Source organism: Esox lucius, chromosome 17 (assembly GCF_011004845.1).
Source record: "Esox lucius isolate fEsoLuc1 chromosome 17, fEsoLuc1.pri, whole genome shotgun sequence".
In the NCBI taxonomy this organism is placed as follows: domain Eukaryota; kingdom Metazoa; phylum Chordata; class Actinopteri; order Esociformes; family Esocidae; genus Esox; species Esox lucius.
Window position 1 is genome coordinate 135,152 of NC_047585.1, and position 24,284 is coordinate 159,435.

At 38.9% G+C, this 24,284-nt stretch overlaps 1 protein-coding gene across 1 annotated transcript; it reads left to right on the plus strand.

The window, feature by feature from the left end:
* The first annotated feature begins 416 nt into the window (after positions 1 to 416).
* Positions 417 to 24,153, plus strand: map1lc3a (microtubule-associated protein 1 light chain 3 alpha). The gene is made up of 4 exons (XM_010867316.3): positions 417 to 619; positions 4,843 to 4,898; positions 5,715 to 5,821; positions 22,548 to 24,153. The coding sequence occupies exons 1-4, from the start codon at positions 580 to 582 to the stop codon at positions 22,708 to 22,710; spliced, it is 366 nt and encodes a 121-aa protein (XP_010865618.1). The 5' UTR covers positions 417 to 579; the 3' UTR covers positions 22,711 to 24,153.
* The last annotated feature ends 131 nt before the right edge of the window (positions 24,154 to 24,284 follow it).

Sequence of the window (24,284 nt, forward strand, 5' to 3'; positions counted from 1 at the left end):
GCCATCTGTGCTGCTGACTATACTCTGTATTTTCCCTCATGAATTGGCCCTATATGGATTCTTTAAACCCTAGTGAGTAATTCTCGAATGACATGTTCCATGGCACAATGTCTAGTTTTTGTTTTTTAATGCAATTTGCACAGGCTAAATTCAGGTCTAGAGTCTTGCACATCTTATGCTTTAATATTGTGGGTTATATTATTTTATTTTAAACCTATATAATTATTATATTATTTGCTATTTGTATTCATTAGAAAACGTGTTAAAAATGTCCTATCTTTAAAACGAATTATATACTATGCAATATATTGACATTGACGCTTTTATTCTGAAGGTTTCCTCATTACAATACGGTTATGATGGCATCGTTTGTGCTGAAAATAAAAGTAAAACTTTCCCTTTAAATCATTTGGGTGACGTAAAGGTCTTGCAGTTTTGGTGAAGACGAAGTCAGTAAGTACTGACCCTTACAACAAACAAGGGGCAAATGTCTGTAGCAGACCAACAACAAAACATCTAGCGACACTAGCGAGCTCTGATTAGTATATTATTTCTCCTATTGATATAAAATCTACAGCGATGACATCCGACAGACCATTTAAACAAAGGAGGACATTCGGTAAGTCATGTTTTTGTGTTATTAGCCTGTTTCTAGCGAACTACTAGCTACCTTGCATGCTAACCCTTAGATATTTGAGCTGACGTTAACTGGGTAGCTACTGTAGTGAGCTAAGCATTTCGTTTGCTGCACTGGTTTGATTTGGTGACAACCGCTCAAAGTATTCAGTAATGGTATGTATATAACGTTTATACCAATGTATTTGTTGATCATACAGCCAACGTCAGACTGAGGCCTAGTTTACAATAACTTTGGTTGTTATCTTTTGCTTACTGCGCAAGTCTATCGTTGGTCTGTTGAAATTATGATCCTCCTGCTCAATCGCTAACGATTGCTCAATCGCACCAGCTACAAAGAAAAGTAACATAACAACCTATCAGCATCAAGATTATTATTAACAACAAGATATGATGAAGAAAACTTCTGAAACAGTATCCCCAGTACACGTGCTCAATGAATAATGATGTAATTTGAGCCTTAAGACGATGGTAGGAATGGGGGGTTTAAGAGAATATTACATAGGTACCTCAATATATTAGATAACAAATGTGGCTATTAACTTGTGTATCTCGACTTATGCAGGTATATTGACTTATATTAACAGGTATTTAGATTCTACAGACCCTAATTCGGCAAACTGAAAGGGTGCATACTGCGTAATTGTAGTGTGTTATTTGAATAGATATAAAGCCATGCATGGACATGTACTGCAACATGTGGTTATGTAATATGTATTTGCTTAAAGCATTCATGGGTGTAAAATACAATGGGATTTGTAAGGTACATGAGTTGACTAAATATGGAACCAATGTTTTGTTATTATTTTGGACACAGGACAAATATAGTACTTCAGAATGGTGATGAAACCAACAATGCAGTCACAGATGCCATTGATATTAACATTCTACAGATACTGCAGCCATATTGATGATTAAAAGCCATTTTGCCTAAATAATGTTCTAGGGCCTTGGGAATGACATTGCTAAAGTATAGCAAAATTAGGTAGGTAGGTTAGCTGAAATTTGTTGGATTCCACTCAGTCTTAGTTAGCTAGGAGATGTTATACTATACAATTAATCTTAACATAAAAAATTTGCTTCACATTTTTTGCCTTCTTTAGAGATGGTATTGGGTTTTGATGCCTCTGTAATGCACACTGGCCTATTTGCCATAGGGCACCTTAAATCAAGAACAATATAATTATTCATAGTTGCTCGTCAAATCCATTTGTGCCTTATGATCCACCATAGGTTTTGATATACTTTCTCTTCAAAAGGGTGAATCGACCTGCAGCACAAATGTTTTGTCACATTCATGTTACTGTGATCTCTAAAAATATGTAGATTTTCACTACTGACTTTCAGGTCAGCAGTGAAAATGGAAAATTATGTGCATTACTGACTTCAATAGACCTATTTAAACAAACTTTAATTCCATATTTTGTTAATTTTTGCAGTCGCCCACACCCCATATGAAACAGACACTTGAGTTTTCTAATAATTTTTTTCCACTGGTAGCATTCAGTACTACCATCCTAATCAGCCAAAATATAATTTGAACTCCACAGGACATTTTATAATTGTATTAGGGCATGCCTTCCTTATTCAGCTAATGATAGGCTACATTTGGCTATTGGCTATGTGCTAAAAAAGATGTAAGATATTACTTAGCAATGCAAAAGATTACTCTTTAGAATTGCACCCCTTTTTGTTTCTAACTTAAACCTGTGTTTTTAAGATAAGATTGTTTTTCAAAATAATTACAATTTTATTCAATAATACTATATTGCTGTATGAAAGAACTGATTCTCTGTGGCCTCTGTTGGTCCAAAGGTTCACTGTTGATGCATCATGGGTTTGATTCTTGCCCCTGCTATTGAAGCACACTCCCTTCTCTGTCTTTCCTATTTCAACAGAGCATAAGAAGCCCAAAAATATATCCATAATAAATATTGATTATCTAATTGATGGCACTAAGCACACTTGTAAGTGATGTCATGGTGGCAAGAGCTAGCACATCATCAAGTGAAACACAGGTTTAGTCTGTCGAGTCTGCTTCACAAGTGCTCCCGGAGGTCTCGCTGTGTTCAATCAAATTTATTTATAAAGCCCTTTTTACAACAGCAGTTGTCACAAAGTGCTTTACAGAGACACCCGGCCTTAAACCCCAAGGAGCAAACAACAGTAGTGTTGAATTTCAGTGGCTAGGAAAAACTCCCTAAGAAGGTCGAATTTTTGGAAGAAACCTAGAGAGGACCCAGGCTCAGAGGGGTGACCAGTCCTCTTCTGGCTGTGCCGGGTGAGATATTAAGAGTCCAATTGGAATAATAAATACATTTCTCTGGGCTAAATCCAGAGTCTATTTGATTTTAGACTAGGTCAGAAGTATGACCAGGTGGACAGGGACAGCAACGGGCTGTAAACCAGGTAATCCGCAGGTGTGGACCAGGACCTCATCTCCTTCTAAAATGTAAAACTTGAGGAGACTGAGAAAAGTTAGTAGTACATCCCTCATATCCCCCAGCACAATAATATAGCAGCGTAACACCTTGGAACTGAGACGGGGGGGTCCGGTGACACTGTGGCCCTACCCGGGGGAGGCCCCGGACAGGGCCCAACAGGCAGGAAATCAATCCACCCATATTGCCAGGCATCAACCAAAGGGACACCCACCAACCGCAACCCCCCTGAATGAGGGCCGAGTATTGCTAGCAGCGTACAGCCCAATTGCACAAGTGCGCAACAGAGAGTCAACAACAAGCCAGTGACTCTTCCCCCGAAAGGCATTGGAGGGAGGGCATCCCAGTGGCGACGAGAGCCCACCTGGCAAGACAGCAAGGATGGACAGTATCAAGCCTACTGGTCATCCTCTACCAAGGATATGTTAGAATAAAAGAAAAAAATATTAAACATTAGTAAGTGTTCATGTTTAACCTCTCATACAGGATCCAAGATTTAAGGTTCATGTAGTATATAGACAGCTTTTGGGCAATAAAAAAAAATAAAAAGTAAAATTGTCTTTTGGACAAATTCTCCAAGAATAGTTAATTTCCCAAAATGTCCAAACTTCTCGCAAAGTCCTCATAAGGGACTTAAGTGTACCCTAACTAGGTAAAAGGTACAAAGATTGCATTTATTATGCTCATTTTCATTGTGCCGTTGGGAGGGATTTTCCCTAAAACCTAATAACAACAGCCTCAAATCCTGTCTTCAGGAGGAACATGTTACCAGTTCATGTGCATCACTGCTCGAAGGATTTGGGAAGTTTCGATTTTCCAGCAATTCATTTTAAAATGGTCAAGATCCGGACAAGATCTTCTGATATGCCAAACAGCCTTGTTCATTGAAATAAAATGCTTGCTGTGAAAACAAAGCAATTATCGTCTCCCATTGCATTGCCCATGATTTTGAGGCAATGGGCAACTGGGCAAAATACCTGCCTCTGCAGATATTTACAAGGCAGATTAAAATGTTCAAACAGCCTGAATTCATTACTGTGTAGGATATAGATGTATTTCTCTATTGCAACATTATTTAGCAGTAAAGACGTGATGCGAAATGTTTTGCCCTCCAGTAAAACCTGTTATGTAATACTAACATTGTTTATACTTCATTTCATCATATGAACATCTTGGCTTTCATTAAAGTTACATATAATTGCATGTTCATTAGTTCATAGTCCTGTTACCTGTGTATCCCGGTTATCTTTCTCAAATGTCTGGGAAAATAAAATACTGCCGGTCATATTGTCTGGTGAAAAATGTCCTAATTGAAGCCCTGAAACGCTTCATATACTCAGGAACCCATAACTTGGTAGTTGTTTTTAACTTTACATTTTTGACCAACAGTCATGCTTGTGCTTATTAAAATGTTTCCCTCTCCACAATGATGTGCTAATGCTGCAGCTAACAGAGAAACAAGGAAGATTTACTCTCATGATTCATTTTGGTGAAATACACATGAGCCCCCCTGTTTGTATTAAATATTTAAGATTGGAATTTGAGGAAATTTTAAAACAAACTAATATGGACAATTTGTATAACTGCCAACCTAGTGACCTTAAAAATTATGTTGCACTGCCATGTCAAATGTTTGTAAATGCAACTGTGTATATCACTGTCTGGAACCCTAAAGATTTCAGCTAGAACAAAGCATGCCAATTCCTGTTTTATCTAAAAACTGATCACAGAGTCACTTTTTCATTGATTGTCTCTTTTTATGCAGCTGATCGTTGTAAAGAAGTGCAGCAAATTCGTGATCAGCATCCCAACAAAATCCCAGTAAGTTACCCTGACACCGGCCTCCAGAACACAGTACAGAATGATAATAATGTTTTTTTTTAGCTTTTCTAACCACACACTATAACAATAAACATGCATTCCCCTTGGTTTGGATGATTGAAAGCTCTTTTCAGATAGCAATAAATTGATTAGGCCTTCAGGAAGAGCAATTTAGTTCTCAAGACATGCAATCATGCCCACTGCAAATGTGTAAGTTGTTCAAGATTGTTTGCAGAGTGTAGTGAAGAAATATGGACAAGGTTTTTAGCTTGAATGATATCTTTAGAGTAGTGAATAATATAATTTTATATTTAGGGCCCTAATTTAATGAGGTGCAAATGTTTTTGGACAGTGGCAATTTTATTACTTTCAATTTTATTATTTCACTGTGTATATAAGTGATATAACTACCATCTAAGTGCATATTTTCAGTTTGGATAGTATCTACAATGTTGTGTACTAATGTTTAGTTTGTTATTAATATTTGTGATGTATGTTATTGTAAAACAAACTCTAAAAAGACAGCATATAAAAGGATTTACCATTTTACTACTTCATACACAAGTCATTAAAACCTCTGGTTTCCTGAAATTTTTTGGTGGGTATATAGATATCAGCATTAAAACAGACTGCCTGCACTTCAACTCCAATGGATCATGTGATATCCAAAGTATGGGAGCAGAACAAAAACAACCAAAAATGTCAATGTCACACTACTACTTTTTCACATCACACTGTATGTGTTATAATATAGTATGAATTGTCATGTTAATAGTAGAATTGCATCTTTTAACTGTACTTTTGTTCTGTTTACAGGTAATCATTGAGCGATATAAGGGAGAGAAGCAGCTGCCTGTGTTGGACAAGACAAAGTTTCTTGTCCCTGACCATGTCAATATGAGCGAATTAGTGAAGATAATTAGGTAGGACTGTTTTGTCATAACCTAGTCTTATTCCCAGACACTTTTGCCCAAATTTCCTTAAGGTCTTGTGCAGCAGGACAACAGACATGTAGCCTGTAAGAACACCGGCAGCTCAGTCTGCAAATTTAAACAACCAATCTCCCACTACAGTGTTCCCCATATGTTTCATACACCTCTGTATACTCCCTTTTATGGGAGTTGGACTTACTTTTAAAAAACATTTCACAGGATGTTTTGATGCGATTCTGCTACAAGTGTATGAACTGCAAGTGGTAACAGCAATAAAAGGCAGACAGTGAGTTAGTTTGAGAGGTTGTATCGTAATTCATGGATTGCACCTCTGTATTGTTGCATGAACAGGGTTAACGACTTTAAGTAGACTAATTACTGTTTCTTCTAAATTACACAAGATCTTATAATTAGGCTGGAATTTCTAAAATGGGTTAAAGGATATTGCCTTCATGTTACTAGAATTATTTAGACAGATGTTAGTGTTAGCTAGATAATGTTCATTAACTAACTCAAGTAATTTGATTCCAAAAAAATCCTTGATTAGAATTGACGACAATTCGTAAAAAAAAGAAAAATAGGCAGATGTCGAAATTTTGGGAACCACTTTTGCGTGACTGAACATGAGTTTCTCAAAAACTCTTCATCCCTGTTGCAGCATTAGAAGTGAAAGCATCCATTCACAGAAGAGTGAATCATTTTGAGGTTAGGTTTCTATTTAGCTACGTTAGCGATGTGTGTTCGCAAAATAGCCACGTTTAGCTAACCTATTGTACGCATAGCATGTATGATTGTTTCAGGGATTGTAGTTTAGCTTGTGGGGCTGAATAAATACAAAACTTTTATAAATGTTATTTTAATGTTATAACTAATGTTAGTGTCAAGGTTTTCATTGGGAAGCGATGGTTGCATCTGCAATCAAACAAACTGCAATGTTATAAAGGGTTTACAAAGACATGTCCCTTCTGCCCTTACTTACAAAAATTGTTATTCAGTCATTAAGCCCAACATGTAATTTATTCACTGAGTAGGTTAAAGATATTGCAATACCAATCCTAACTAAGAATTTTAATATATTGTGTATAGTTTTACTTTTGTCAAACATTTAGAACAGTCTTTCACCAGAATAAATAAACAGATTATTGGATTACCAAACACTGCCAGAATTCATTTGGAGCCCCGCTTCGCAATATTGTTGTTAAAATTAAATAATGTTAAAAACTTTCAAAGTCCCTCGAACATAGATTGGAAAGCATTCCAGGCTCATATGTCTCATCTTCATCCGCTTATCCGGTATCGGGTCGCGGGGGCAGACGCTCCAGCAGGGGAGCGTCCCAAACTTCCCTTTCCCGAGCCACATTTGCCAGCTCTGACTGGGGGATTCAGAGGCGTTCCCAGGCCAGTGTCGAAATATAATCTCTCCACCTAGTCCTGGGCCTACCCCGAGGTCTACTCCCAGCTGGACGTGCCTGAAACACCTCCCTAGGGAGATGACCTGGGGGCATCCTTACCAGATGCCCGAACCACCTCAACTGGCTCCTTTCGATGCTCTACTCCGAGTTCCTCACGGATGACTGAGCTTCTCACCCTATCTCTTAGGGAGAAGCCAGCCACCTTTCTGAGAAAACCCATTTCAGCCGCTTGTACTCGGGATCTAGTTCTTTCGGTCATGACCCAGCCTTCATGACCATAGGTGAGGGTAGGAGCGAAAATTGACCGGTATATCGAGAGCTTTGCCTTCAGGCTCAGCTCTCTTTTCGTCACGATGCGGTAATGCGAAAGCAATACCGCTCATGCTGCTCCGATTCTCCGGCCAATCTCCCACTCCATTGTCCCCTCACTCGTGAACAAAACCCTGAGATACTTGAACTCCTTTACTTGGGCTAACGCCTCATTCCCTACCCGGAGGAGGCACTCCATTGGTTTCCTGCTAAGAACCATGGCTCATATGTGCTGTTTACAATAACATGGGTACGAAGTCCGTCATTAACTTGTGTAGAACTCATTCCACAAATCTTTTTTTTATTTGCTTACTTGTATCCAGTTTAGATATTTTAGAATGAGGCTACTGACATTGTGTCAAATTAAACCCCAAAAAATAAAACCATTTAGACAGATGGGATTCAGATTTGAAACTTGAGATTGAATGGAGATTAAAGGAAGCCACATTCAATGGTTAGAGTGGGGATTTGAACCCTGATCTCAGGTGGCGAGAGGGCTTATGACTAAGCCAAGAGAGTTGCCAGTAGACCATAGGCTCTGCACATCACTTTGCCTAGCTCTCCCATTTTGTATGCCTGTGTACTCGGTCCAAACAAATGTTTTCTAAACATAAGTCTGTGATATGCCTGTGTTCTCAGTCCCATGGTGACCAGATTGTGTAGTTGCCTGGAGTGTGTTGGTCACTCTGAGAGAGGGTGTTGGAATTTGGGGAAAGCCGCAATGTGCACACTCTAACCTTTGACATCCTCTTAGGATTTCTGGTGAAAACACTCTCCAGCACCAAAATACACCCTGTTATATTTGGGTTCTGCATTTGTCACTTCCCATTAGTCATGCCATGGAAATGTTATGGATTAACGGAAATAGGTCTTCATTGTTGAAGTAGGGCTCTCAGTAATGCAGAAAAATACACTGAAGTGCCAGAAAAACTGGTACACATGGTAGGCCTCCCACAGGAGCGCAGAACTGCAGAAATATGATGGGACTCAGTGAGCTTGCGGAAGTATTCTGTAGGCAATGAACACCATACTTCCACAGCGCGTTGCATGACATCCCAGATGTGTTAGATAATGTTGAGATCTGGTGACTTAGATAAGAATGGCAAGACCCCAAACTCAGCTGAGTGTTCCTCTAACCATAATTTGGCATGTCTAGACTTGTGTGGCGGCGCATTGTCCTCTTGGAATAGGCCAAAACCATCAGAATGAACGCAGGACATGAACAGGTGTAACCTATCAGAAAGGATGCACACACAGCATTCACCTGTCAGAGACGTTTGTAGACGTACCAGGAGTCCCATTGAGTCCCAGATAAACAAACCCCTTACCATTACGGATCCACCACCAGCCTGTACAATGCCCTGTTGACATGCGGGATCCATGGCTTCATGGGGTTCTCTCAACACACGGATCCTTCCATCTGCCCGAAACCTTTGGAAATGCGTCAGACCAGACTACTCGTTTCCAGTGGCGGTATTCCTGAGCCCAGACGAGGCACATATTTGTGTTTAGAGTATTCATCAGGGGTACTCGAGTTGGGCATTGGCTCCTAAAAGCCATATCCCGAAGGGAACGTTGCACAGTCCACACACTGATGTTTTTTAAAGGGCCCAGCATTGAATGCAGATGTTATTTGAGGCAGTGTTGCACGCCTATCGCGTGAAACAATTCTTGCCAGCCGACGCTGATCACATTCTCCCACAGTCTTTTTACGCCCACACTGCTGTCGTATGTTTGATGTTTTGACAGAATTATTGTATTCACGGTACACCCTTGAAATGGTAGTATGTGAAAATCCAAACTTCTCCTCTACCTCCGAAATGCTATGAACCATCTCACAAGCTCAAACTATTAAACTGCGTTTAAAATCGCTTAAACCATGATAACATTCTAAACCATGAAACAGCTCTAGAAGCTTCTACACGTGCATTGGTGGCATTGCTATGCATTTTGTATGGGCTCGTCTGTACCAGCTTTTCTGGCACTTCAGTGTACTTTAACTAAACCTATGCCATTTTGTATGGCGTAAACTAGCGTATACATTTTGCTCTGGCCGTGATGCCCTGAAAATCATTGCACGCCCTACGGCCACCATGGCCTTTCTGCCCGTGCTACTGTCAATATCCCCCGATCAGCAGTTGGTTTGTTTGTAAATTTGTAGTTCGCAACTGAGAACAACCACAAGACTACATTCAGGTAATCAAGCTAGCTATCGTTCAATAAATAGCTGACTTTACTGAATCAAACCTCTTTTTTTTGGAAGGTACGTTCATGAGCAACTGGGAAGTGGGAAATTCCGACCTCCAAGTGTGAGAATACTGGCGAATAGACCTGAACGCTTTTTGATTGCTCCGAAAAGTAACGTCAGGTTTGACATCAGTAGACATGGCAGCGTTTGTGGTTAAATTTTTTAAAACAAAAATTACTTTCTTTACACACAAGTCACTACATTTGTTTATTTAGGTAGTACTCATTAGCAAAGGTGATTATGATGTAAAAGGATACTTTGCGGTTTACTTTTGTGTAACTGCTGTAATGTTAGCCTTCTTGCTAACTAGCCTTAACGTTACTTAATGGTCTGTACCGTTGCCAGTTGTTGTCGTCCATGTGAATGCTCAACTAAAACTAGTGAAATGAAACAACGAAAAATTCCAGAATCTATAAAAATTGAGAGAGATGTAATTTCAAGGATTAAAACATAATTGAACTTTTTATGTGGAAAAAAACAAGTTATTATTCAAAGTACGATATTACATAAGTAAATAATGTATGTTTTTGTCACGCATGCTTTTTTATCAGCAATTTAAGTTATTTATTTGTAAGCTCCAAATCCTCCTATTTCACTCAATGGCCTTTGTGCCCTAAACATTTTTGTAACGCCGAAGGTCAACCTGATATACATTATCATATATATACAGTGGGGAGAACAAGTATTTGATATACTGACAATTTGCAGGTTTTCCGACTTACAAAGCATGTAGAAGTCTGTAATTTTTATCATAGGTACTCTTCAACTGTGAGTGAAGGAATCTAAAACAAAAATCCATAAAATCACATTGTATGATTTCTAAGTAATTAATTAGCATTTTATTGCATGACATAAGTATTTGATACATCAGAAATATTTGGTACAGAAACCTTTGTTTGCAATTACAGAGATCATACGTTTCCTGTAGTTCTTGACCAGGTTTGCACACACTGCAGAAGGGATTTTGGCCCACTCCTCCATACAGACCTTCTCCAGATCCTTCAGTGGTTAGGGTTAACCCTAACCACTACGGAGTGGCTAGGGTTAAGAGTGGCCTAGCCATTCTCCAGACCTGAACCCAATAGAACATCTTTGGAGGGAGCTGAAAGTCCGTATTGCCCAGCGACAGCCACGAAACCTGAAGGATCTGGTAAAAATTAATTCAAAATAAAAACACATGGATTTATTCTGAAGAATTTACGTTTATTTTATTAATTAAATTAGTTTTTAGAGCCTAATAAACAAATAAAAATGCTGTAGTGTGTGTTCTTCTAAGTAGTTTTTTTTCATATTCCTACCTGAAATACAAACATTGTTCCTCAAATTCATGTGACATTCAAAACAAAAGAATCCTGTAACTCAATTTTTATTTTTGACTACTGTATGCTAACATGGCTAAACCACATGGATACTGGTGGTCTGAAAGGCCTGTCGGTTCTAGACTAGTGTAAATCCTCTATCTGGTTATAAGTAGAAATATTTTAGTAAAATATAGTTTAGGTGTTAAAGAAAATAAATTAAATGAATCATATTTTTGGTTTTATAGTTTGCCCAAGTCAACAGAGAAAAGCCGGTCATAATAAGAATATAATTATTTTGTTTCTCCAACAACTGAACTCTCATTCTCAAGCTTTATTCAGCATTGTAGAACGAAAAAAAAAAGTGACATTTAAAGGTAGTCTGACCAATTAGGTGAGTATACATTATAGACTACTGCCGGTTTTAAAGTCAATTTGCTAATTATCATAGGATGCTTTCTACAATACTCTACTTCAAAACCATTTATCTAAGCCAATAGCTGTGCTTTGTATCATGTTATTTCTTAAGATAATTCAAGTGTTTAAACAAATAATATTTATTTCTGTGTAGCTATTAGTGTTTCTTTATATATATATTTTTTAATTATAGCAGTGATGAAGACACAACTGGAAACATTTTGCTTCTATTTGGAGCTGTAATGTCAGGAACATTGTGTGCAACTCGTTCAGATAACGATTTGAGAAATAATTGCATTTTCAGCGTTATAGCTCCTCCAGTGCAATCACAGCTTGACGCAATCTACCTGATCTTACTGCAGTTAGAAAATGCTGTAATTAGATGAACGACAACTGTCTCTACCGGATCACAATTATTTGAGCCAGATCGCAATTATTTTTATAGAAAACAATCTTGCACAATATTTTTATTCCAAAATCATGTTTCCAATCTGAATATGGGATTTGAGAATATGTTAGAATAAAATACACAAATTAAGCCAGTTTTCATAGGATGTCTAGCCCATGCATGCAGAAGCGTTTGACATGCTCTGCGGAACGTTATAGGCTCAGAATTTACTGAAACTAGTTTTTTTATGTTTAAACCTAGTTTAGAATTGTTTTGTAATGCACCATAATGTAGCCTAATTTCGCAATAATATTATTAGACAAACATGTTTCAGTTGCTTATTTGTCGCATCAACTCTGACATAAAAAACACCCATGCATGTGTAAAATATTTTGGCTAATATTGCAAGTCACATTTTATTTCCAACCATATTTAATAATTAGATAATGCCCATTAAAATGTATGTATATAAGTCTGCTGTCCCATTGCATATTAAACATAAAAACACGTTTTGCTTAGTCACACAACCAAACACTCAAATATAGCTCACATATTATGCTATTTAATATGCTTTTTAATAAATGTATTTATTTTGCATTTTTCCCACAGGATATTTTAGCCGTTGTTACTTTCATTTGCGGGACATCTACATGTGATACCGTCTATATCTAATGTAAACCTTGGCCTGGATAGCTTATGTTGGCCCCCTGACTTTCGGCGCTTGCTGTAAGGATATTAGTAAAAACTTTCAATTATAAATGTTTTGCCTAACTCTATTGTTCATAAATACACAATGGTGTGAACATGTTTTTATTCTTTTAGGCCATCTATATGCATTTGCAAGGCTACTATTCATTTCACAATTTAACAGTGGTTTCGTCCCTAACCTGACTGTACAAACGTGCACACACACCCACACAATCTTTTTTTATTAAGTGGGTCTTAGTCAAATGTCCTTCCGGTGCTAATAGCATCATTGGCATTGGATATACGCGCAAGATACGCCATCTATCAATCATTGTGTCAGCCACACCCTCCTATTCAAAACTGTTACCGTCACCTGTATTGATAATAATAATAATAAACCTTTATTTATATAGCACCTTTCATACAGGGAATGCAGCTCAAAGTGCTTTACATCAATAGAGGTCAATAAGCAGCAATAAAGAGCAATAAAAGCAAAACAGAGAATAAAAAAATATATAATAATAAAAAGACATGAATAAAAACATAGAGCACATTTGCAGGCAGAGAAATTAAAAAATGTTTTACGAAGAGCAAAGATTACCGGTTTAGTTGAAGGCTAGAGTGAAAAGATATGTTTTTAATAGCTTGTATTCAAATATGTTTATAGATGATGCCTCCTTTATATTTTCTGGTATTTTGTTCCACAGCTTTGGGGCATAGTTAAAAAAGGCAGCATCACCGATTTTTTTATGAGTGGGATTTGGAACCTTTAGCAAGTTAGCAGTCGAGGATCTGAGGGACCTTTGTGGAGAGTCTGTAAAGTAGGCTGGTCCCAAGCCGTTTAGAGTTTTATAAACAAGCAATAGGACCTTGAAATCAATCCTGTGGGAGACTGGGAGCCAATGCAGTGATTTCAAAACTGGAGTAATGTGTTGTCGCCTCTTTGTTTTTGTTAAAAGTCTTGCTGCTGAGTTCTGGATGAGTTGAATCTTCTCTAAAGACTTTTTGGGGAGACCTGTAAGGATGGCATTGCAGTAGTCCAATCTGGTTGTAATAAATGCGTGAATTAGTTCCTCTGCATCTTTTTGGGTTATGAATGGTCTTACTTTAGCAATATTTCTGAGGTGAAAGTAAGAGGTTTTGGTCACCTTGTTCAGATGGGAGGTAAAATGTAGGTCAGAATCTATGGTAATACCTAGGCTCTTTACTTCAGGTTTGATCAGTGAGGTCAGATTACCAAGGCTTGTGCTGACTTTCTCCCTTTGACTTTGGGCCCTACTAAAAGGATTTCTGTTTTATCTTCATTTAGTTTTAGGAAATTTGTGCTCATCCAATTATTTATTGCAATTAGACACCTGGATAGTGAGGCTATTGTATTTAGGTCATCCGGCTCAACAGAAATGTATAGCTGTGTGTCATCAGCATAGCTGTGGAAATTGACATTGTATTCTCTAATGACATCGCCTAGTGGTAGCATGTATAGTGAAAACAGTAGTGGAGCAAGACAGCTTCCTTGTGCCACACCACATATTATGTCATGTTCCTCAGATATATGTTCACCAAGACTGACGGAGAACTTTCTACCTGTGATGTACGTTTGAAACCATCTGAGGACACTTTCTGAGAGACCAACCCAGTTTTCAAGACGATCCATAAGGATGTCGTGATCAATGGTGTCAAATGCTGCACTCAAGTCTAGGAGGACCAGGACTGAGACCTTGTTTGCATCTGCGCTAAGTCTTAGGTCGCTTACTAATTTTGTCAAAGCTGTTTCTGTGCTGTGATTCTCTCTAAAACCAGACTGAAACCTTTCCAGTATGTTATTATCATTTAGGAATGTATTTACTTGGTAAAAAACGACTTTCTCAAGCACCTTACTTAGAAATGGTATGTTTGAGATTGGTCTATAGTTGTTTAATATCTCAGAATCTAATTGTGGTTTCTTAAGAGGTGGTTGTACAACAGCAGTTTTGTATGCATTTGGAAAGACACCAGATTCAAGGGATTTGTTTATAATTGTTAGAACGGGGCATGAGATACTGTCGAAGACGTTTTTCAGAAAAGTGGTTGAGATGGGGTCTAGAACGCACGTGGTTGATTTGCTCTCCCTAACAATCTTTTGTAGGTCAGAAGTGGCTATGATGTTGAAAGTCTTCATGTGCTTTTTGCAAGTTTTGTTTGGGAAGTTTATATTTGTTTTAGTAATACTGGCTCTAATGACTTTGATCTTGTCATTGGAAAAATAGCTTTATTATAGATAATATGATGGATCTCAAGTCCTGATTTTCTCCATTTCCTTTCAGCTGCCCGATTTGCTCTTTTTAATTTACGGACAGAGCTGTCCATCCATGGTGATGTTTTTTCTCCTAATCTCTTTCTGACTCGAATTGGGGCTACTTTATCTAGAGCATTTGTCAGATTGTTGTTTAGCTCATTTACCATGTCATGTATTGAGTTATTTGTATTCAATTCAAATCCACCTAAAAGTTGTATAAAGGTTTGCTCTGCTGCTTCATTGAGGTATCGTTTACGAACCACATTTGTTTCCTTGCTTCACAACAATTCACAACAATGTTCTTATCGCTTATTGTTTGGGTACAGATTGAACTGTCTGTAACAAAGCTGTTTAACTGAGATTCACACAAACTGCCATGCCACACTTGTCCAGTGACGTCTCCATTGCATCACCACTTTAAAGTTTCTTCATATGCTTCATATGCTTCCTGGCAGATTTTTCTTCTCAAAATTTGCTGGGGTGCTCTTCTTTTAGACTTGATTTCAGGGCTAGCAAAGGAGTGAGATAATTTGGTTCCAACACAGGTCAAATTCTCAGTTTCACCTGAAAAACACAAGAGGGGGAATGATGGAGACGGAGATGGTGTGGCCTGTCCTAGGAGCTCTGGTGATATCACCTGCTCCTGCCCCACAGGCTTCGGTGACACGGCCTGATCATGTCCCAGGGGCCCTACTGATATGGCCCGTTCACTTTCCTGGAGCTCCGGTGATGTAGCCTGGTCATGTTCAAGAGGCTCCGGCGATATGGTCTGACTGATAGTTATTGTATCAATGTCATTCACGTTGTTATGCCATGAAATGAAATAGTTTTGGCAGTGTAAAGTTGCTCAATTCTTATGACTATTCCAAGTAGTACGTTATTAGGTACTAGTAAACCTATTACTGGCCTATAACCTGTTAAAACACCCCAGAGCCATACTGTTCCTAGATGCTATTTGTGGTGTAAGTAAACTTAATATGAAACTTTAGTCAGTTCAACACTATGCTTAATGGTGTCTAGCAAAATATTCATACTTGGTGTGTTGTTAATGCGTGACAAAATTATCTAATGTCGAGACATTACAGCCTACTGGCTGCATAGATGTGTAGAAAATATCACTTTAACCATATAATTGCAACTGTCAAAGTTTCTCAACCAAATTCACTGTGTATCTTTTATTGCTGTTACCATGTGCAGTTTACACACGTGACAAATCTACATCAAAAACATTCTGATATGTCCATGTTATTAAACAGCCCCATACATTTCTGGTGATTTTATAGGCTACATAGGCCATAGCTGAAGCAAAAGTACTAGACTATTCTTGCAAATTTGGGTAGAAGTACCTTAGAACGAGATTACTGGTTGGGTAACCACATTCTACAAAGCATTTGTTTAGGCCCGTAATCTGCTTGAACTCCTTCCATCTTGACGGAAAAGGTTGTTGTTCAAAGAAAATCATGTCAATAACAAAAAATATGATTTTGTGCTTTAGTATGTCTACGACGTAGCCTGCAGTGTGTTGTTTTTATAGGAAGGTCACAGTATGTTTTTTCGTCATGGTGACCACAGTGGTCCAGGTAGAATACAGGTTAAAGTTCATAATGAATGTGAGCAGGGTTAGTTAGCATACTTCCAAATGTACATTGCTCAAAAAATGTAAGGGAACACCTAAATCACACATTGGGTCATTATGAATGAAATATATTAAAGATCAAAATCTTTACTCTACATTGTGTAATTCGTTGAGAACAAAATGACGTAACTATGGAAACGGTCTATGGAAACTGGATTCAAACTCACACAGACAAAGTAAACAATTGAAATCACTGGCTGTTCAAACTTGTGTGAATTTCATCATGGCAACTCATAATTTGACTCAGTAGCATGTATGGCCCCCACGTGCCTGTATGCAGTCCTGACAATATCTGGCATGCTCCTGATGACATGGCGGATGGTGTCCTGGGGGATCTCCTCCCAGACCTGGAGCAGGGAAGAGACTGTCTTTGAGTCTGTGGCGTCATATGCACCGATGCATAATGTCTCATAGGTTCTCAATTTTATTCAGGTCTGGGGAACGTGGGGGCCAGTCAACGGTATCAGTGTCTTCATCATCCAGGAACTGCATACACACTCTGGCAACATGAAGCTGTGCATTGTCCTGTACCAGGAGAAACCCAGGGCCCACAGCACCACTGTAAGGTCTGAGGATTTCATCTAGGTATCTAACATCAGTCAGGGTACCTTTGACTAGCACTTGGAGGTCTGTGCGACCCTCCGAGGACATGCCATCCCACACAATCACTGACCCACTGCCAAACAGGTCATGTTGGATGATGTTTGAGGCAGCTTAACGTTTCACTGTGGCATCTTCAGACTCTTTCACATAGGTCATGTGCTCAGTGGGAACCTGCTCTAATCTGTGCACCAATGGCGGACTTGCCAATTCTGGTGTTCTGGCGAATGCCAATCGAGCTGCACGGTGCTGGGCTGTGATCACAGGTCCCACTAGAGGACATTGGGCTGTCATGCCACCACACCAGTAGCCCCATGGAGGTCATTTTGTAGGGCTCTGGCAGTACTCCTAACCCTTGCACAAAGGAGCAGATACCAGTCCTGCTGCTGGGTTGATGCCCTTCTACGGTCCTGTCCAGTCTCCTGGCATCTCCTCCATGCTCTTGAGACTGTACTGGGAGACACAGCAAACATTGCGATGGCACATATGGAGCTGGACTACCTGTGCAACTTGAATGGGCTGCAGGTATCGCCTCATGCTACCAGTACTGATAAGGACACAAAATGCAAAACTAGAGAAGAATCAGTCAGGAAGGATAAGGAGGGAGCAATTGTCTGTGGCCACCACCTGCAAAAACCATTCCCTTATTGTAGGTTTTCTTCCCGTTTCCTCTCCAGTGCACCTGTTGTCACTTTAATTTGCACCAAAAACAAGTGAAATTGATTCACAATCGCTTATGCCTCCTAACTAGACAGATTAATATCCCTCAAGTTTAATTGACTTGATGTTATACTGTGGTGATTACTTTTTTGAGCAGTGTATTTTTAAAATGTAACCTTTATTCAACCAGGTATGCCAATTTAAGAACCAATTTTCATTTATAATGACAACCTGACAGAACACACAATTGCACATTAAACACTTAAATGTTACTGAGTTTTTAATGTTTGAGAAACGGGTATAATGGAGTAAGAAAGTTACAATGAATGTGATGTTTGTGGGGCAGGCATGAATAATTTACTCATTGAAGTGCATGCATTTAATTGTTACTGGAGTTAAGACAACACACAAGTTGCACAAAACATATGCAAATGGTGACCATCCAAATTCCTTCATCTGGATGTAGAATGTATAGAATAGAAATTAAGCTTTAGCAGCTGTCTAGATTGACAGAGCGAAAGGCTTTGGCTAGGTTAATAAAACAGCTGCACAGTAGTGTTTGTTGTGCATTGCAGACAACTTGTAATTTAGGTTGAGTGTTTCTGAGGAACACCTACTGCCACCTGATTACACTGTGGTAGGAATACGGAGGATATGACTATTGAAATTGTTTTATCTAACAGGGTTTAAAACATTAGAGCTGGATTAGGGCAGGATGTAAATCATTCTATTAAGTTTAGGTCTAGCTTGATTGCCTCCTTTGAAGAGGAGAACAACAGCTCAGATTTCCAATCTAGAGTGATTACAGACAATTGTACTGAGAGGTTGAGTAGGCAGGTGATAGGGACTACAATGATAGAGGCAGTGTTCAGGTCATTGTGATGGGAATTCCATTGATTAGAACTATTTTTAAGGTAGGTAAGGCAGAGATCAAAATGCTCTTAAACACATAACAGTATTGTATAATATTTGCAAACAGATATACAGAGACACCAGGTCAGTGGGATCTCGAAGGTAACTAGAGAATCATCAATACTTATACATGAATGGGTGAGGATAAGAATCTGCATATTCATTCTCTAAAGACATTTGTTCCTTTATCCCTTTCTGCCCTCAGTTGTGCCTTCCTCTGTCCTGTCCTAGGTGTTTTACCCAAATGGGCAAATTACCCCTACTTACCTGAAGGGGCTAGGGGAACATCATCAAAGACAGCCGGACACATTCCTGAAGAACAAAGGACAAATACCCTTAGGCAGTTTAACAAATGGTCAGAGAACCCAATGATCTACTGATATCATTCAGACGTGTCTCACAAACAAAGACCAGAGTTACATACCAGCCAACAGAAAAACAGACATTTCTAAAATGTAAATTTAGTTCTAGAAATGTCTAACATCATCCAGCCTAGTACATTTCTGAGGATCTATGTATTGGAGCTCCTTTCAGACCCAATTAATTAAACTAGATGAAAAGAGAAGTGGGGAGAGTTCTGGGAGAAAACTCTACATGGAAAACTCTTGGAAAGGTATAAACAAAAGAGCACAACGAAAAACTGTCAAACTGAGTTGGAAGGCTCTTTTGCTGGATCCAGTGTCAGCGACATGCGCAGAGTAGTACCCTGAACCAAAACGGCTACCAGATTATTTTGCAGTGCCACACCTTTGGTGTACATCTAAGGTGATCAGGAGTTCATCCTACAGCAATATTAATTGCCCAAAACAAAACGCTATGTTAGAACTACCTTAGAAGAAAATAACAAAATGGATGTCTTCAAATCATGGGATGGCCAGTACATTCTCCAGACTAAAACACCATCGAGCTAGTTTGGGATGACCTGGGCAGAAGGGTGAAAGCTGGGTGAATTTCAATAAAAACTGGAAAAATTTAGTTGTTCTAAAACTTTGGACCAATAGTGTAAATACTCAAAAGTGTTTTGCACTGGGATTTAATTTTTCAATGTAGGCTACTTACAGTCAGTGCAAACAATGTTGATGCCATTGTTATGCATTGTTGAATTAGTACAGCTGTTAAAGTAAACATCAGAAATACTTTGATTTGTCTTTAATCACAACTTGCATGTACTCATACTTGACTAAATAGTATTTTATGTCCTTGAAAACTGAGTGGAACTGTAAAAAAAACTGTATGACCACCTGAGAGCATGGCTGGTGAACTGAACATTCTACCCCCAAATGCCAAAATCCACCCACATTTGGCAGGTGCTCATTTTATGCTCTGGTCTGAATACTTGAGTACTTTTCAGTTTTTTTATTTTCAATAAATTGTCACATTTTGTTTTCGAAACAACCCTAACCCAAACTCCTTTACTACGAAGCCATGCTGTTGTAGTATGTGCAGAATACAGTTTAACATTGTCTTGCTGAAGGCCTTCCCTGAAAAAGACATTGTCTGGATGGCAGCATAGGTCGTTCCAAAACCTATATATATTGTTCAGCATTAATGGTGCCTTCACAGATGTGCAAGTCACCCATGCCATGTACACCCATACCATCACAGAAGATGGCTTTTGAACTGTGCATTGATAACAATCCGGATGGTCCCTCTTCTCTTTAGTCTGGACATGGCATCCGTGATTCCCAATTTTTTTTTCAAATTGTCATTCATCAGACTACTGGACAGTTTTCCACTTCACCTCAGTCCATCTTAAATGAGCTTGGACCCAGATAAGGCAGCAGCGTTTCTGGATCTTGTTTATGTTTCTTCTTTGCATTGTAGAGTTTTTGCTTGCATTTATGGATGGAGCAACAAACCGTTAACAGACAATGGTTTTCGGGAAGTGTTCCTGAGCCCATGCACTGATTTCCCCTACAGAACCATGTCTGTTTTTAATGCAGTGCCTACCTGAGGGCCCGAACATCATGGCCATCCAATATTGGTTTTAATCCTTGTCCCTTGAGTATAGCGATTTCTCTGGATTCTCTGAGTCTTTTAATGATAATATATAACATAAACCTCTGGAAAAAAATTGACCACTGCACCTTTTTCTTTCCTTTTTTTTTGTGAGGAACAGAAGCGTTCAATTTGCAGTGGTCTCTTAATTTTAACCCTTCCTCACTCAAAACCTTCCTTTTCAACTTTTTTGAAAAGGAAAGAAAAAGGTGCAGTGGTCTCTTAATTTTGTAGATGAGATCCCCCAACTCTTTGCAATTTGACGGGGAGAAACGTTCTTAAAATTGTTGCACTGTTTTCCTCAGTAGTCTTTAACAGAGTGGTGAACCCCTCCCCATCTTTACTTTTGAATGTCTCTTCCTCTCTGGGATGCTCTCTTTTTTGCCGGACCAAGAACAGCGAATGTCTCTGACTGAGTATACCTTGTTAAATAGAGAAGTGGTTAGAGAAGCGGACTTGCGAACTATATCTCCAAGTTCGTATCTCCTCGCAGTGGAAGCCAAGTACGCATTATGAATTGTTCCGTATAGACGAAAACTTAACTGGCAGTTTACGGTTATATTATGACTGTTTGATGGATTTTCGAAGTACGCATGCGTTTTAGGTCAGGATAGACAAACATATTGCTGCCTACAACATACAGTAGTTACGTTAGCCTTAACTGAAACTGTATATGGTTATATTGCAACTGTTTCTGGCATGGAAAAGTTAATCTTCTGTCTCGCTAGCAATTGCTCAATTATTATGATTATTCCTAGGAAGTTAGTGGATACTAGTAAGCCTATTACTGGCTAATAAGCTGTTAAAATGGCCAGTAGCAACAGCAATACAGTCCATAGATGCTATGGTGGAGATGAACGTAATAAGAAACGTTAGTCAGTTTAACATAATCCTCAATAGAGTCTAGCGACTGCTGAAATGTGTGGCATAGTGGTTAAGGACAGTGCCTCATGTGTAAGACATAAGTTTGAATCTATTGAGAGCAACGTCATTTATTTATTATTTATGGTGGATTCCTCGAATCTCTCGTCTTCACTTAATGATAGTTAGTTATCATCCCCTTTATTGATGGTCATTGTATTAATGTCATTCACGAATGAAAGAAAAAAGCATGCTATGCCATGGAATGATTTTTTTTTTCTTATGCCATGAAATGAAATAGCTTTGGCAGACTCACTAGCAATGATGCTCTCGATTGTGCAGCGGTAAAAGTTCACAAGGATCTTGGTGGGCCTTCTTCCGGCTCTTCAAAAAGTACAGGCGCTGCTGTGCTTTTTTGACCATGGCTGAGGTATTGAGGGTCCAGAAGAGGTCCTCAGAGATGTGAACACCCAGGAATTTGAAGCTGGACACATGCTCCACCTCAGTGCCAATGAACTGGGGTGTGACGGCAGTCTTTAGACTTCCTGTAATCCACAATGTGCTCCTTGGTTTTCTTTCTTGGTTTTCTTTCACAATGTGTATTGTATAATAGTCTTTTACCTTAATTGTGGTAAACGCACATGCGTGTGAAACTGATGGACAAAATCAAGGGTTTTTCTTACAAATGCAAAAATCTGCCTTTTGAAGTAATTTAAGTCACTGAGTGAAGGATGTGGTTTATGTTTCACCTAGCGGAACAAACATAAACCTTGAAGTCCCTATGGTGGCCAAGTCCTTTCAAAATACTATTTTTGTTAGATTTGAAGTCTTAAGATCGTTGTGTAAAAGTTTAAACTGTTTTCACTACATTGTGCCCTAATGTAAATGACCATCGGTATAACAATCAGCCCTGACCCACCACCCGGACGTGACCATCGGTGTAATGATCAGCCCTGACCCTCACCCCGACGCGACCATTGGTGTAACGATCAGCCCTGTCTCCCATGCCCTTCCAGGCGCCGGCTACAGCTCAACCCCACTCAAGCCTTCTTCCTCCTGGTCAACCAGCACAGCATGGTCAGCGTGTCCACACCCATATCGGAGATCTATGAGCAGGAGCGTGACGAGGACGGCTTTCTGTACATGGTTTATGCATCTCAGGAGACCTTCGGCTGCTAGGAGTGAAGCCTGGTTAGAGCAAGGAAGACATGGATGGGTAGAGAGGGAAGGTTGGGTAGAGTAAGGTCTCTACAAGCTGTTCTCGCTCTCTCACCCTCATGGGCGATGGAGTTCCCCTTAAGGGTAATTAAATAGACAACACCATAACCACATCTTGTCATGACACTACAGAACGGTATGTGCAACACCCCCATCCCCAATTATTAGTCTTTGTCCTTGAGTCATTGAGGTTAGTGATTGTGGCCCCTTTGTGGGGATTTTTTGTTATCTATGGAACTGGGACCTGGTGTTAAAAGATGGAAATGCTACAAAATCGTGATTGTTTTCCAGGCAAAAGCACTTTTGTAGTGTTTTTGTGGAGGGTGTCTTTAATCAGAGGCCTTTTCACATGTGGTAAAACAACAGTTACTGATCTTTTGTTGAGTTTTCCGGACTATTGTTAGAACCTACCCACTATAATACCGGTGTCTGTTAGCCAATCGTGCAAATTAATAAACTACTTGATGTTCAAAGACCATCCTTATCCCTATACTAATATGTTTTTTAAAGTTTTTCTCCACACCCCCTCCATTTTCAGATCAGATTAATCATATTGTGATGGTGAAGGCTTTTTCAGTAGTCTGCCACAACATTCCGTCTTTGGTAGCTGACTGGTTCCATAAGCATGACGGATATATCTGTACAGTTATACACAGTGGGCTGAAAAGGTTTGTACACCATTGATTGAACAGAAATGTTTCCAAGACATAGGCATAAGATCGTTGACTTGTCAAACAAACCCTTTCATTGAGCAATTGTATTAGAATAAAGTAAAACATCATCCCTCTTTTTGGGCATCCATATAGCTCAGTAATTATATTTTATAGTCATTTTGTTAATCTGTCAACAGTGTACAAGCTTTTATGCCACTGTTTATGTGGTGAGAATGTGCACTTTGATATAGGCTTGTAGGTTACTTAGAACCAAGTAGTGAAAACTAATTATTGTAGAAATATGCTTCTTTGCAAAAATATAAATTAATATAATTTTAATAACAAGGCTCAATGTTGACTTTAGAAATAAATTACTGTAACATTTTTGTATCTGATATTCTGTCCTTTAGAACACTATGCCTTTGGTAAATTTACTTTTGAAACAAAGGGTTTGTGATGCAATACATACCTGCATGTTTTGACTGGTCTATATACCAATTTATCCAATATAAGTTTTAAAATGTATTTGTAGAATTGTTTCCAAACCAATAACTGAAAAGTATGTTGGACAAACGTGTGTGTATAAACCATCAAGTAATCAATAGTTGTCTTATTTACGTCCTTCAATTGTAACTAATTCATGGAGTATTGCATTGCTACAAATCTTGTTTGCCAATGAAGATGTTGCCTTGATAAGTTGATGTTGTTGAAGTTGATTGGGTCATTGAATAAACATACTCTCTCCATTTCATAATAGCTGAAGATTTCTTTTAAAAACATGACTTTCGTGACATAACTTTCTTAATCAGTGCACTCAAAGTTATCAGCAGAGGGCACCAGAGACATGTAGCTGGACAGGGAGAGTAAAAAATTTGAAAAATG

What these genes read in the sequence shown, in the direction of transcription:
- map1lc3a (XM_010867316.3), top strand. Translation starts at nt 580, where the DNA reads ATGACATCCGACAGACCATTTAAACAAAGGAGGACATTCG. An exon ending in TAAACAAAGGAGGACATTCG is followed by an intron (nt 620 to 4,842) that starts GTAAGTCATGTT and finishes CTTTTTATGCAG; the next exon opens with CTGATCGTTGTAAAGAAGTG. An exon ending in AGCATCCCAACAAAATCCCA is followed by an intron (nt 4,899 to 5,714) that starts GTAAGTTACCCT and finishes TTCTGTTTACAG; the next exon opens with GTAATCATTGAGCGATATAA.